The sequence below is a fragment of the Panthera tigris genome, chromosome E2 (assembly GCF_018350195.1).
Source record: "Panthera tigris isolate Pti1 chromosome E2, P.tigris_Pti1_mat1.1, whole genome shotgun sequence".
In the NCBI taxonomy this organism is placed as follows: domain Eukaryota; kingdom Metazoa; phylum Chordata; class Mammalia; order Carnivora; family Felidae; genus Panthera; species Panthera tigris.
Window position 1 is genome coordinate 33739408 of NC_056674.1, and position 13144 is coordinate 33752551.

At 58.1% G+C, this 13144-nt stretch overlaps 1 protein-coding gene across 3 annotated transcripts in view; it reads left to right on the forward strand.

The window, feature by feature from the left end:
- Positions 1-13144, forward strand: part of SLC12A3 (solute carrier family 12 member 3) — a 37227-nt gene that overhangs the window by 3573 nt on the left and 20510 nt on the right. For all 3 annotated transcript variants that reach the window (XM_007090194.3, XM_042968789.1, XM_007090195.3), the window contains exons 5-15: positions 16-155; positions 497-607; positions 1608-1719; positions 1920-2050; positions 6828-6912; positions 7872-8026; positions 8319-8426; positions 9115-9238; positions 11191-11292; positions 12176-12331; positions 13030-13129. In XM_007090194.3, coding sequence (XP_007090256.2) covers positions 16-155; positions 497-607; positions 1608-1719; positions 1920-2050; positions 6828-6912; positions 7872-8026; positions 8319-8426; positions 9115-9238; positions 11191-11292; positions 12176-12331; positions 13030-13129 — 1324 coding nt within the window. The remainder of the gene's footprint in view (positions 1-15; positions 156-496; positions 608-1607; positions 1720-1919; positions 2051-6827; positions 6913-7871; positions 8027-8318; positions 8427-9114; positions 9239-11190; positions 11293-12175; positions 12332-13029; positions 13130-13144) is intronic.

Consider the following 13144-nt stretch of genomic DNA (forward strand, 5'->3'; position numbering starts at 1 on the left):
CTCTGTCCTTAATAGGTGGCACCTACTTCCTCATCTCCCGGAGTCTCGGCCCAGAGCTCGGGGGCTCCATCGGCCTCATTTTCGCTTTTGCCAATGCTGTGGGCGTGGCCATGCACACCGTGGGCTTTGCAGAGACCGTGCGGGACCTGCTCCAGGTAAAGCTGGGGGCTGGACCCCAGGCAGAGGGAGCCCTGGGAAGCCTACCTCGCTCTCCCCTCCCCCCACCTGGGCCAGGCCTTCCTGCCCCTCTGCCCCACTTTGCCTGCCAGGCCGCTGTCTGCTCGCTGTGGGTGACTGGGTGATCTCATCACATAAAGACCATTCCCAGAAGTCCCCTTCAGGGGTGTGTGTTGCCTTTAGGGCCAAACTGTCCAGGCCGATACAGCACAACTCTGGATGTTCTGTGGGTGGGTGAGGTGGTTGTGTTTGTGCTTTGCTGAGAGGGCACCTGTGATGGAGGGGTGGGGTGTGCAGCCCGGCCTGTGCCCCGCCCTAGGAGTACGGCACGCCCATCGTGGACCCCATCAATGACATCCGCATCATTGGCGTGGTCACCGTCACCGTGCTGCTGGCCATCTCCCTGGCTGGCATGGAGTGGGAGTCCAAGGTGAGGAGGGGATGTTGGGAGTGGTCAGGTGAAGAACGTGAGTCGTGAGGCCCCGGTCCTGGGCCCGGCCCTGCCTCTTCTCGCTGTATTAGCTGGGCTTTCAGCTCTGCTATTGTGACAGAGACCCTGAGGGCGGGGCCTGGACCAGGACCAGTGTGTTTCTCTCACCTGTAAAAGTCCATGTGTGTGTATGTGTGTGTGTGTGTGTGTGCACGTGGCTCCCGGAGGCTCAGGCGTCCAGACTGCTTCTGTCCTGTGGCCGCTCCATCCCTGGGTGTGGCCTCCATGCACCTGCTCCACGGCGGCCACCGCCACCACGTCTACAGTCCGCTCAGCAGGAAGGGGAGAGGGTGAAAAGGAGCGAATTCCCCTTCCTTTTCCTTTTCTGGCACCGCCTGGAAGTTGCTCATAAACCTCTGCTTCCATTCCATCAACTAGAACTTGATCTCTCGGCCACACCTAAGCTGCAAGCAGGGCAGGGAGACGTGGTCCTCACGTGAACCTGTATCCAGCCAAAATTCAGAGGCTTGGCACCGTGGGGCGAGGGCAGCAGAAATCTCGGGCGTCAGCGGGCAGACTGGCCAGATCTGCTGCCGCCTGCCCTCTCTCTCCCTCCCTCTGGCTTCCGGCTCTGCGGCCTCCTCGCCGTTCTTTGAGTGTCCCAGGCTTGTGCCCCCGATCATTCTGCTGTCACTCATCCCCTCCTTTAGGACCCTTGAAGATACCTTTGCAGGCCACTCTGCTCCATAGCCCCACCCACAGTCCCCATCACACCCTCGTTCTTTCCCCGGAGTTGTGTTCCTTATTCACCAGCAAGACAAGCCAAGAGCTTTGCTATGTGGCCGACTCCCAGCACGGGACCTGCAGCATAATGGGTGATGAATGAATGAATGAATGAATGAATGAGGACGGGATCCTGGACAGGTTCTGACCTGCTGGGGCTCCCTGAGCAGGAAGGGCCAGGCCATGTGACCTCTAGGGTCCTTTACCCACCCCCCAGGCCCAGGTGCTTTTCTTCCTCGTCATCATGATCTCCTTTGCCAACTACTTAGTGGGGACGCTGATCCCCCCATCTGAGGACAAGGCCTCCAAAGGCTTCTTCAGCTACCGGGGTACGTGCAAGTTGGGGCCCCTGCCCATGGCTCTGGGAACGGGTGCAGTCTGCCCACCGGTTGGGCCCATTCTGTGAGCATGAGGAAGATGAGACCCACCCCTCAACTCCCAGGGCCAGGAGCTGCCAGAGAGGAGCCTCCTGCCTGGCTGGCTGGGCCCAGCCTTCCAGGCATCCCTGATTCAGGCTTTGGTCTTCCAGCGGACATTTTTGTCCAGAACCTGGTACCCGACTGGCGGGGTGCAGAAGGCAGCTTCTTCGGGATGTTCTCCATCTTCTTTCCCTCGGCTACAGGCATCCTGGCAGGGGCCAACATCTCTGGGGACCTCAAGGTGAGCCAGACGCCCACCCCTCCTCCCACCCCCGGCTTCCTGGCTGTGTCCCGCTGGGATCTCCCACTGGGCACTGAGCTTGGCACAGACACCATGGAGTCAGAGCTTCTAAAATCCAGTCCATTCCAACCCAACTCAACCCCAGTCAATCCAAACCAGGTCCGTTCATTCTACTCAGTTCTGAGGTTTGTTGATTGGCACCAGCTATGCTCTAGGCCTGGAGGACTAATGACTAAAGCGGGCCAGTCTCCTCCCTGGTTCCCGGGAGTCAGCCTAAGGGGAAGACGGAGCCAGCTTGACCTTCCAAAGTTACAGCTGGTTCATGCACATCTTGGCTGGACTGACATCTTCCCAGGGCCCTCCACCCTCCTGATGTGGGCAGTTTCCTAGGCTCAGAGCTGAAGGTTCCAACCTGCCAATGCCATTGCTGTGACCCCTGCCCCAGTCCCGAGGACCTGCTGCTGTCTGTCCCTCCTCCACGTCTTTGCCTCTGCTGTGCTCTCTTCCTGGGATGCCCTACGCTTGTTTTTTTAACCTTGAGAAGTTCTGTTTCTCTTTCAAATAACGCTTCCATCCTTAAATCTCCCCCGGCCCTTCGTGGCTCTTGAGCATAAAGACATTCAGGCCATTTACGTGTCTCTTCGCCCGTCCCGTTCTCTTGAGCTGGACAACTGGGGCCTGCCTCTATGTCCCGATTCCCAGCTAAGAGTCTGACAACATGCTTATTGAGTGGATAGAGGGTGAAACGTACCGGATGGGAGGCTTAGAGTGAAGTACAAACTGGTAGAAGGTGGGAGAGAAGGGCAGGCGGATGTTGGCAGGGGCTCCGGCAAAACTCCTGGGTGGAGGTAGGGCTGAGGCTGGGCTTTGAAAGCCGTGGTGTCTTTGCCAGGGCAGGATCAAGGAGATAGATGGTGTGCATGTGGGGTGATCGGTGAGAGCCTGGCTCTGTGCTTGGAGCCCTTTCCCCCAGGCTCCAGTCCCACTCGAAAGGTGCTCCTTGATGCAGTTTTTTAATGTTTATTTATTTATTTTTGAGGGAGAGAGAGAGAGAGAGAGAGGGAGAGAGAGAATCCCAAGCGGGCTCCACACTGTCTGCACAGAGCCCAACACATGGCTCGAACCCGCAGACTGTGACATCATGACCTGAGCCAAAACCAAGAGTCGGACTGAGACACCAAAGCGCCCCTCCTTGATGCATTTTCTTAAACGACTTAAGAATTGTGCCTTGGGGACAGTCTCCACCCAGCCTGGCTCTAACTGGGTATGCCTGGGCGGTACCCAGCGTGGCCCGGGAATCCCGGAGTGGCTGTGTTTGTCTGGTTCCTCTTCCTTTCCTGGGGAGCGGCCAGGAGAGGCCTGGTCTGCCTGTCTGCCCTGAGGTCCCTGCAGTGGCCAGTCTTGTGCTCAGACAGCCTGGTTGCCCTGCCAGCCCCGTTACAGATCATCGCAGCCTAGCGATTTATCCAGACACCTCGTCCAGCTTCTCGGGTGGCAGGCAGCTGTCCCGGACCCAGTAGTGGCGGGGGGGCAAGGGGGGTGCACCTCTACTCTGTCCTAAATGCCCTCAAGCCCCCAAGCGGCCCTTCCCTCCTGCATCCAGCCCTCTGCCCATTTTGTGAGATAGTATGTCCTCAACGGGAGAGAAGCTTCCATTCATGGAGACTTTATGCAAGTCCCTTAAAACTTCCCTGGGCTTTAGCTTTGCCAACTGTCAAATGGGACTAACAGCCCACCGCCCCCTCCCCTTCGCAGAGCAGGGAATAAGGATTCCATGTGCTAATTTATGTGATGTGCTTAGAACAGTGCCCAGCATGGAGAATGTACTAATGGCTAGTAGTCAAGGTTGTGGTAATTTTTACTATGTGGCCGCCGGGTACATTATACTCAGGGGGCTCATGCCCTCATCACCCCCATGTTACAGAGGAGTAAACCAAGTGCGGAGAGGGCTGGGGTGGCCCAGGGCCACACACACACAGGTGGCAGAGGAGCTGGAATGCAAGTTTCTAGAACCAAGAGGCCTCAGCGTCATCCTAAGTTTATCATTCAGTGGATATGTTTTGAGCACCTGCTTTGTGCCTGCATCTTGTGGACACAGCGGGGAAGAAAACAGGCACAAGTTCCTGTCCTCATGGAGCTGACATTCTCGTGAGAGAGACAAGGCACCGAAACATAAGGAGGACGTGGAGTGAGAGTGGCTTGTGGGTGGTGCTGGGGAGAGAAACGAAGCAGAGGGAGGGTAGGGAATCCCGGGGGGCGGGGGTGGAGGAGCTGGTACAAATTCGCACAAGGTGGCCGGAGACCTCAGAGAACATGACATTTAAAGGGGTGACGTCAAGGGTGCCTGGGTGGCTCAGTCCGACTTCAGCTCAGGTCATGATCTCGCGGTCCGTGTGTTCGAGCCCCGCGTCGGGCTCTGTGCTGACAGATCTGAGCCTGGAGCCTGCTCCGGATTCTTTGTGTGTCTCTCTCTCTGCCCCTCCCCTGCTTGTGCTCTCTCTCTCTCTCTCTCTCTCTCTCTCTCAAAAATAAACATTAAAAAAAATTTTTTTAAAGGGTGACATCAGAGTTACCATCATATTAATCCCTCACACCGCCCCGACCCTTTAGCACTGACAGAGCAATCTCGTGACCAACGTCTCTTTACAATCAGCCTGTGCTATGGCCGAGGAAAGCTTTACTAGCTTAATTTTCTGATGGGGAGGCTGAGGCTGAGAGACAAGGGACTTCCAGGTGAGAGCTGTGGGGTCTGTGCTGCATCTGTGGTCCCAGCACGTGTCCCCGAGCACGACACAGTCCCCTCTCCTAACTGCTCACATTTGTGGGTGCTGGCTGCGTGCCACGTTGGGTTATCGTCTCACAGATCGGGGTTCGGGGCATCCCTAGGCTCAGAGAGGTGAAGGGGCTTGTCCCAGCGCACATACCCCTGGGAAGAGACGGGCTGGGATGTGGGCTCAGATGTGCCTGACTTGTGAGCTGGGCTCAGAGATTTCAGGCCAAGATGTAGGGGTAGGATGGAGGCCGGGTGTGCCCACCTCCCACGGCTGCTGTGACAAACTACCACAAACACAGGGACTTAAAACAGACACTGGGGCACCTGGCTGGCTCAGTCGGTTAAGCTTCTGACACCGGCTCGGGTCATGATCTCACAGTTCATGGGTTCCAGCCCCGCGTCGGGCTCTGTGCTGAGAGCTCAGAGCCCGGAGCCTGCTTCGGATTCTGTGTCTCCCCCTCTCTCTGCCCCTCCCCTGCTCATGCTCTGTCTCTCAGAAACAAACAAACAGAAACCAAAAACAAGCAAACAAACAAAAAATCCCAGACGTTTATTCTTGCACAGTCTGGAAGCCAAAAGTTCAAAACAAAGGTGTTAAGGGCCGTAGGGGAGAATCCTTCCTTTCTTCTCCCAGCTTCTGGTGGCTCTGACATTCCTTGGCATGGAGCTGCCTCTCTCCAGTCTCTGTGACTGTCTTCACCCAGCCTTCTTCCCTCTGTGTGTCCCTGCCTCTTCTCACAGGAACACTAGTCATTGGATTTAAGGCCCACCCAACTGAGTATGACCTCATCTTAACTAACGACATTTGCAAAGACCTTATTTCCAAATACGGTCATAATCTGAGGTTCTGAGCAAACACGAATTTTTGGAGATACTGTTCAACCCACTGTAGGTGGGAGGGGAAGTGGAGGCGGTCCGTTGGCCTTGGGACCAGGGGGACTCTGTGTGTTGACCTAGTCAGGCCATCCTGGTACCCAAGGAAGAGCTGCCGGGCCCCCCAAAGCAGACACTGCAGCAGATCTGGAAGCTCCAGGTCCCCCAGCCTCGCTCCAGCAACGCATCTCTGCCTCCGCTTGGCTCTGGCCTGCCTCACCTTTCCTCCCACCCCAGGGCCTTCAGAGCCACCTCAGCCGTCCCCTCTGCCGTGAGGCCCTCCGTGGTCGCTGCACCGTGTTGCTCTCCCTCCTTCCCCTTGTTCTCCAGCACACTTCAGGCTGTCCCGTCACAGGTGCCGCCCTGCGTTGGCGGGACCTCCTTCCCTGGGGCACAGGGTCCTTAAGGGCGGGGTCCGGGGCTCGTTCATCACTGATTGACCATCGATTCCAACTCAGGCTCCTGAGTGTCTGAGGCAGGGAACTGGTTGTTGCCAGCTTTGTCTGGACCTGCCTGTGACGCTGAACGGTCTCGTGGTCCCTCCAAGCTCTGTAATTTGTGGTTCTACCTGCCAGCTGTGGAAAAGCTGGGGAGGTGCACGGATGTCCTTCCCAGTGCCCGCGTGGCCTGCCCCTGGGGCTGGGGTCTACACCTGACGGGGGGACCCTGCTGTAAGGGTCCCTACCTGTGTTGCACCACCCAGCACCAGCCCCCCGAGGCCTGAGGCTGCGGACTTGGTGTGGTCAGGACAGAGCCGCCCCTGGCTCAGCCGGCTGGGGCCTCCGCTCCGCTTCCTGGCCTCAGTTTCCCCACCAGCAGGGTAGGGACACCCTGGCCACTGCCCAGGAAGTTATGTTTGAGGAAGTGTCTGGAAGAGTGGAATACACGATGTGTGCATGTGAAGATTTGTTATTTCTGCTAGGAAAATGCCAGCAGAGAGGTTCTCCTCAGAGGAGAGTTTGGGGCTTGTCTGTATGTTAACTGCTGTGGAACCACACAAATCAATGGGTACCTGACGGTGATGCACACACAGCCAGCAGTTGCTGGCCCATCTGGGCCTCAGACAAGAGAAGGGCCTGACGGAGGCCCAGAGGCTGCCTGATGCCTTCTCTCTTCCTCCCCCTCCCCCAGGACCCTGCTGTAGCCATTCCCAAGGGAACGCTCATGGCCATTTTCTGGACCACTGTCTCCTACCTGGCCATCTCGGCCACCATCGGTGAGTAGCCAGCCCAGACCGCCGGAAGGGTCACACGGGGCAGGGGGCTCAGCTCTCTAACAGGGAGAGCATGGTGACCGCAAGAAGTGGACCCTCAAACCTTCTTTTTGGGGACAACCGGTGGTGACCAGAACATCTTCGGGGGGGGGGGGATGGTCGTTTGTGGTGGGGATGGGGACGGTCAGCCCAGGCTCCTCTGGTCCCTTCAAACCTGAGGTTACAGATTCAAGAGTGGGAAATTCCTAGAGGACAAACAATACTCTGACCCAAGGACGGGTAATAATGACAATAATGATGATGGTGGTGGTGGTGGTGAAGACGACACTAACCGCTGACTCAACCACATGCCCGGCCCTTGACATGCCTCACCACATTCAATCCAGGCACTGCCAACCCGCCATTTTACAGAGGAGAAAAGCAGGGCTCAGAGAGGTTAAGTGACCTGCCCAGGGTCACACAGCCACTGAGTGGTGGAGCCAGGTTTGAGCCCAGGCCTGGGCTGTTGACACTTGCCTCGCACTGAGATCCTCACAGGCGCTCTGGCTGCCCGCCACCCCCTTGTGAGGTGAGCCGCTCACGGATGGCCGAGGGACACGGCCCCGGTCACAGCCAGCCAGGTCTCTGCTTTAAGGACATGGTGATCTTCACGGGTCACTGTAGGTCACCGCGCCGCTGTAGAATGGCACCGACAACGAAAGCGATGGTCATACTTGCTTCCCAGGGTTGTTTCAAGCGCTTAGCGGAGCGCATGGCACGTCGTGAGTGCCTCTGCACGTTAGCAGATTTCATTGCCGTCATCGTCGTCATCATCCATTAGTAGTAGCACACGCTAAAGGGAGAGCTGGCCCCTCAAGCAGCCGCTCGCCCTGTGCAGAAGCGGCCAGTGTCTGGGGTGGGAGGAGAGGAGGAAGGAGGGAAGGGCGGGAGGGAGGCCTCCCCAAGCCCTACTGCCCCTTCAGGCTCCTGCGTGGTTCGCGATGCCTCCGGGGTCCTGAATGCCACGGTGACCCCCGGCTCGGGCGCCTGCGAGGGGCTGGCCTGTGGCTACGGCTGGAACTTCACCGAGTGTGCCCACCAGCACAGCTGCCGCTATGGCCTCATCAACTACTACCAGGTACGCACGGCCTCTGCCAGGGAGTCTGGCCCAGCAGATGCGGGGAAGGACCAGACAGAGGCTGGAACAGGCTGGGACACACATGGTTTGGGGGGCTGGGTCCCGGGCGCGGGGGAAAGAGGTTCAGGCTCAGGTGGGGGGCCCCTGGGCCCAGTCCCTGACTCGGTGGGCACTGGGATCTCCAGGCGGGGAGTGTGGACTCGGGGGCCTCAGGACCTAGCCCCTGCCTGAGGCGAGGACTCCGGGCGTGAGGGGCCCCACCGTGAGGGGCCCGAACCCCATGTCCTTGCAGACCATGAGCATGGTGTCCGGCTTCGCGCCCCTGATCACGGCCGGCATCTTTGGGGCCACGCTCTCCTCCGCCCTGGCCTGCCTCGTCTCCGCCGCCAAGGTCTTCCAGGTGAGGCCGCGGAACGGGGCCGCGAGTGTCGGAAAGCCCGGTGGAAGGGTCCCCAGGTGACCCCTACAGAGGCCTGGAGGTATCATGGGACGGGGACGTCTAGACTGAAGGAGAAAGGGGGCTAGCGAGCAAACCCGCAGGAAGCGGCCCCCGTCCCATGGTGTGCTGCAAAGGGCACCCGCATTTCCCTCCCAGAGTCTCCCTTGTGCAGCCTGGCGCCCTGCCTGCAATTTCTCTGACCCAGTCTCACCCCCACGTGGGCCACCCCCTCTCTTTGCCCCCTTGCTAGCTCCCTGGTGACGTGGGGGTGGGCAGGGAGATGACTCCCTTTTAAGAGACAGAAGCCAGGGGGTGGTTCGGTCAGGTAAGCGTCTGACTTCGGCTCAGGTCACGATCTCACGGTTGGTGGGTTGGCGCGCGAGTTCGAGCCCCATGTCGGGCTCTGTGCTGACAGCTCAGAGCCTGGAGCCTGCTTCAGATTCTGTGTCTCCTTCTCTCCCGGTCCTTCCCCCACTCATGCTCTCTCAAAAATAAACGTTTAAAAAAGAGACAGAGAGAGAGAAGACAGGACCCAGACTGGGGCAAGTAGTCTGCTGAGGTGGAGGGAGGAAGCAGGGCCAGCTGGGGCTGCAAGGGAGGGGAGGGGGGGCGCCCAGCCTGGGGTGAGCACGTCTTCCTGTGCCCACAGTGCCTGTGCGAGGACCAGCTGTACCCACTGATCGGCTTCTTCGGCAAGGGCTACGGCAAGAACAAGGAGCCCGTGCGCGGCTACCTGCTGGCCTACGCCATCGCGGTGGCCTTCATCATCATCGGTGAGAGGCTGCCAGGGTGCAGAGGCTTGTGAGGGCCGGCAGGGCTCCTCTCTGTGCCGCTCACCTTGGCGCCCAGCGCCCAGCCAGGCCTGGCAGGGAGTGGGCACTCGTGGAATAACTCTTGAGCGAGGCCCTCTCTGGAAGAACACTCGGGAGGGTCATTCGGTGCCCGCCCCTCCCCCGCCTCCAGACAGGGTGGCTCCCACACCACACCAGGCAGGTGGACCATTCTATTTTGTTAGAAGGGACCCTACCTTCTTTTCCTGCTTCTGTATTCCCGTGTCCTGGCAAGTTGCCCGCACCCCCCAGACACCAGGTCTGAATTAGCCCCCGGGACAACTTTAGAGCACAGGACAGCTCGTGGAGCTGATACAAACAGCTCAGTCAGTATCTCTGTAGGTGTCTAAACTCATTTCTCCACCCTTGAGCTGCCAGCTCCCTTGGACTTCAAGATAGAAGATGCCCGAGGAGACAGGTCCCAGTTAATCAGTTAGTTAGATGGACTTTCTTTTCTCTCTCTCGTTTTTTTTTAGATTTTTAAAAAAATTTATATTCATTTTTGAGAGAGAGAGAGAGAACAATTGGAGAGGGGCAGAGAGAGGGGGAGACAGAGGATCGGAAGTGGGCTCAGGGCCGACAACAGAGCCCAAGGTGGGGCTCGAGCTCACGAAGTGTGAGATCATGACCTGAGCTGAAGTTGGACGCTTAACCGACGGAGCCATCAGGCGCCCCAGATTGTCTCTCTATCCTGGCTTTGCCATAAGCCAGCTGTATTGCTTTGGACACATCATTTTTACCTTCCTGAGCCTTGGTCTCATTTGCAGAATGGGAGAGATAGTGCAGAAAATGTGTGTCATAGATGGGCAGGAAGAGACCGGTGTGCACACATACACACACACACACATGCACACGCATGCATTCGTATACGCACACACTCCCCAGTACTTCCTGGTCTCCTTAACCAACAAGGCAGAACTTGCTAGAAGAAAGGTGGCCGCACCAAGCGAGGGCGGTGGCCACGCTACGGCACGCTGACCCTCCGGCCCCTGCTCTCTATGCAGGAGCAGGGTGGGGGGTTCGGCTGGTGGTCCCGTGGTCCTGCTCCTCACGCTGGCATCAGCGATCCCTACCAATCTACTCACGTCCACTCAAGGGAACCTTTCCAGACACCGGCTGCTCTGGATCCTGAACCAGATGAGGAGGCAGCAGGGCCGCCCCCGGGGGATGGAAATGACTAGTCAGGCCTGGGCTTCCCCAGACACACCTCTGCTTCCTGCTCACCGTGCAGTCCACCCCCCACCCCCCTCCCCGACTCAGATTTGATGTCCTTTTATCTGGGCGGTTCTGACTACACTTCAGACTGAGAACCATCATTTCAGATGCTCTGGGGCAGGGCTCTTGTGGCGGATTCAGTGGAATCGTGCACAGAGGCCCTGATGCATAAGAGGTGTTTGTCTTGTTTTGGGATCCCCCAGAAGCAGGCCCTGAGACAAGGATACACATACACAAGTTTGTCTGGGGTTTCTCGGGGCAGTGGCAGTGGAGTGAGACAGGGAAGGGAAGGAAGTTGTTCTTGAGTGGGTTTCTACTGCGGGCGGAACTGTGTGTGTCTTGTGGTCTCAGGGTTTTAGATAAAAGATGGTTTATGTCCCATGTCTTTGGTCACGCTGTAAAGTATATTTCCTACTATAATTTGTGTGACAGCCACTGTCCTTGTGATCCCATAGCCTCTCCCACTGCTCTGCATCCTCTTAAGAGCTGGCATTTTACAGTTAACAAACATCGGCCCCTTGAGTGGCACAACACGATGGACCCATTTCACAGATGAGAAGGCCGAGACTCACTGAGCCTCTGTGGCCTGTCTGGAATCCCCCAACTGCGAGGGAGGGTGCCAGGTGATTCCCTGGCTGGTTGCCCAACAGACTGTCCTCTCTCCCCTCGGGTTCTTGAAGCTGAGCTCAACACCATTGCCCCCATCATCTCCAACTTCTTCCTGTGCTCCTACGCCCTCATCAACTTCAGCTGTTTCCACGCCTCCATCACCAACTCGCCCGGTAAGCAGCCCCCTCCACCCTTCTGTGGGAGGAAGCACCTGGGGCGGGGGCATGGGTGGGGGAGCGGAAGGCGTGATGCAGGTGGGCAGACCAGAGTCACCTCCCAAATCAAAACCAATTCAAGGAACCATTGAAATCATCATCATAGTTGCTGTCCTTTCTCAAGCACGGACAGTGTCCCCTGTATGTGGATTCATACACTGTTTCCGGGGTGCAGAGATTTTTCTAGTGCCTTCCTGCACCAATTTTACAGGAGTCAGGAGTCTGACTCCCCAGAAAAGGAAGAGAATGGCCCAAAGTCACAGAGAGGGTTGCTGTAGGTCATTTACTCCACAGCTCTTGGGGTGCCGCCTCTTTGCGTCATCGATTTCTATGTTTGTCCTGAAAAACTTCTAGCAGATGGCAGTAAAGAGTCTCGAGAAAACATTTTTCTTATTATTATTAGGCCCCGAATCCCCAGTGGACTGGTCGTCAGGCCACCTTTGCCTTAGACTGGGGGCTGTGGTGCCCCACAGTCGTGCCGTGGGGCAGCTGTCAGTAGTGGTGGGCCAGGCACGGCCCGGTGGCATGGAGCCCCGCAGAACTACATCCTTCCTCATGCTCTCACCCCCTGGCATCCCTGGGAGACACGGGAGCCAGTGCTGTTGCTGACGCGTGGCTGTATTTGGCCAGAGCTGGATGCCTCCTCCTTGGAGTGGCCAAGTGCCAGCCGAGGCGGGCGGGCGGTCCTCCCCGGAGCCTCCAGGCCCAACCCCAGGAGACCCGGGTGGTGGGCACAGCCCGGGATCCCGGCTCTGGGCTCTGCTGGTGTTGCCACCCAGGCCCTGCCCCAGCAGCACCGGCCCAGGGGGAGGCTCGAGTGTGACCTGTGTCCCCCGCCCAGGGTGGAGACCCTCGTTCCGATACTACAGCAAGTGGACGGCGCTGTTCGGGGCGGTCATCTCTGTGGTCATCATGTTCCTTCTCACCTGGTGGGCAGCCCTCATCGCCATCGGCGTCGTTCTCTTCCTCCTGCTCTACGTGATCTACAAGAAGCCAGGTGTGCGGTCTCAGGCTGCCCAGGGGCCCAGGTGCCCCTTCTCCCGCTGAGGGTGCCAAGCATGCCATCGTGCCCTTCGGCCCGGCTGGAGGGCCTGTGTCGGGCTCTGTGCTCTCAAGGGCCCTGCTCTGACCCTCCAGCCTCGTCCCTCCCAGTGGGGTGAGAAGCCTACGGGAAATGTGTCTGCTCGGAACCCACATCTCTGGGTCCGGACCACCCCCGCCGGCACCCAGGACCCAGGAATTGCCTGCCCAGGTCCATCCTCTTGAAAAGGCCGGCCTGCTGGTGTGCACACCCGGGCCTGCGGGTGGCCAGGGGCTGGCTGACCGCAGGGCAGGTGGACACAGCGTGGTGCCCACATACGCGCAAGTGCGGATCCAGGGGTGACAGTGGTCTGGGGACAGGACGCAGCAATCCGGGAAGGCCTGGAATTCTAAATTTGAACCTGGTTTTCCAGGTGGTTGTCTGCTTGTCAAGGGAGGAGAATATTTTATAGAGTTTGATCCTATGAAGTATAACTTTTAAATATGTAGCCGTATGACATGTGCAAACATCAGGAAGAGATCTGTAGGCTGTCCACCCACCAGCCAGCCCAGCTCCCGTGGTGCTCGATTCCTAAAGAAGGTCAACGTCCCCTCCCTTGGCACGTCTGGCTTGTCCCGGGGATTTCTAATCTTGTGCTCACCCCTCCTGCTCAGAGGTGAACTGGGGCTCCTCGGTTCAGGCCGGCTCCTACAACTTGGCCCTGAGCTACTCGGTGGGCCTCAACAAGGTGGAGGATCACATCAAGAACTACCGGTGAGCAAAGCCATG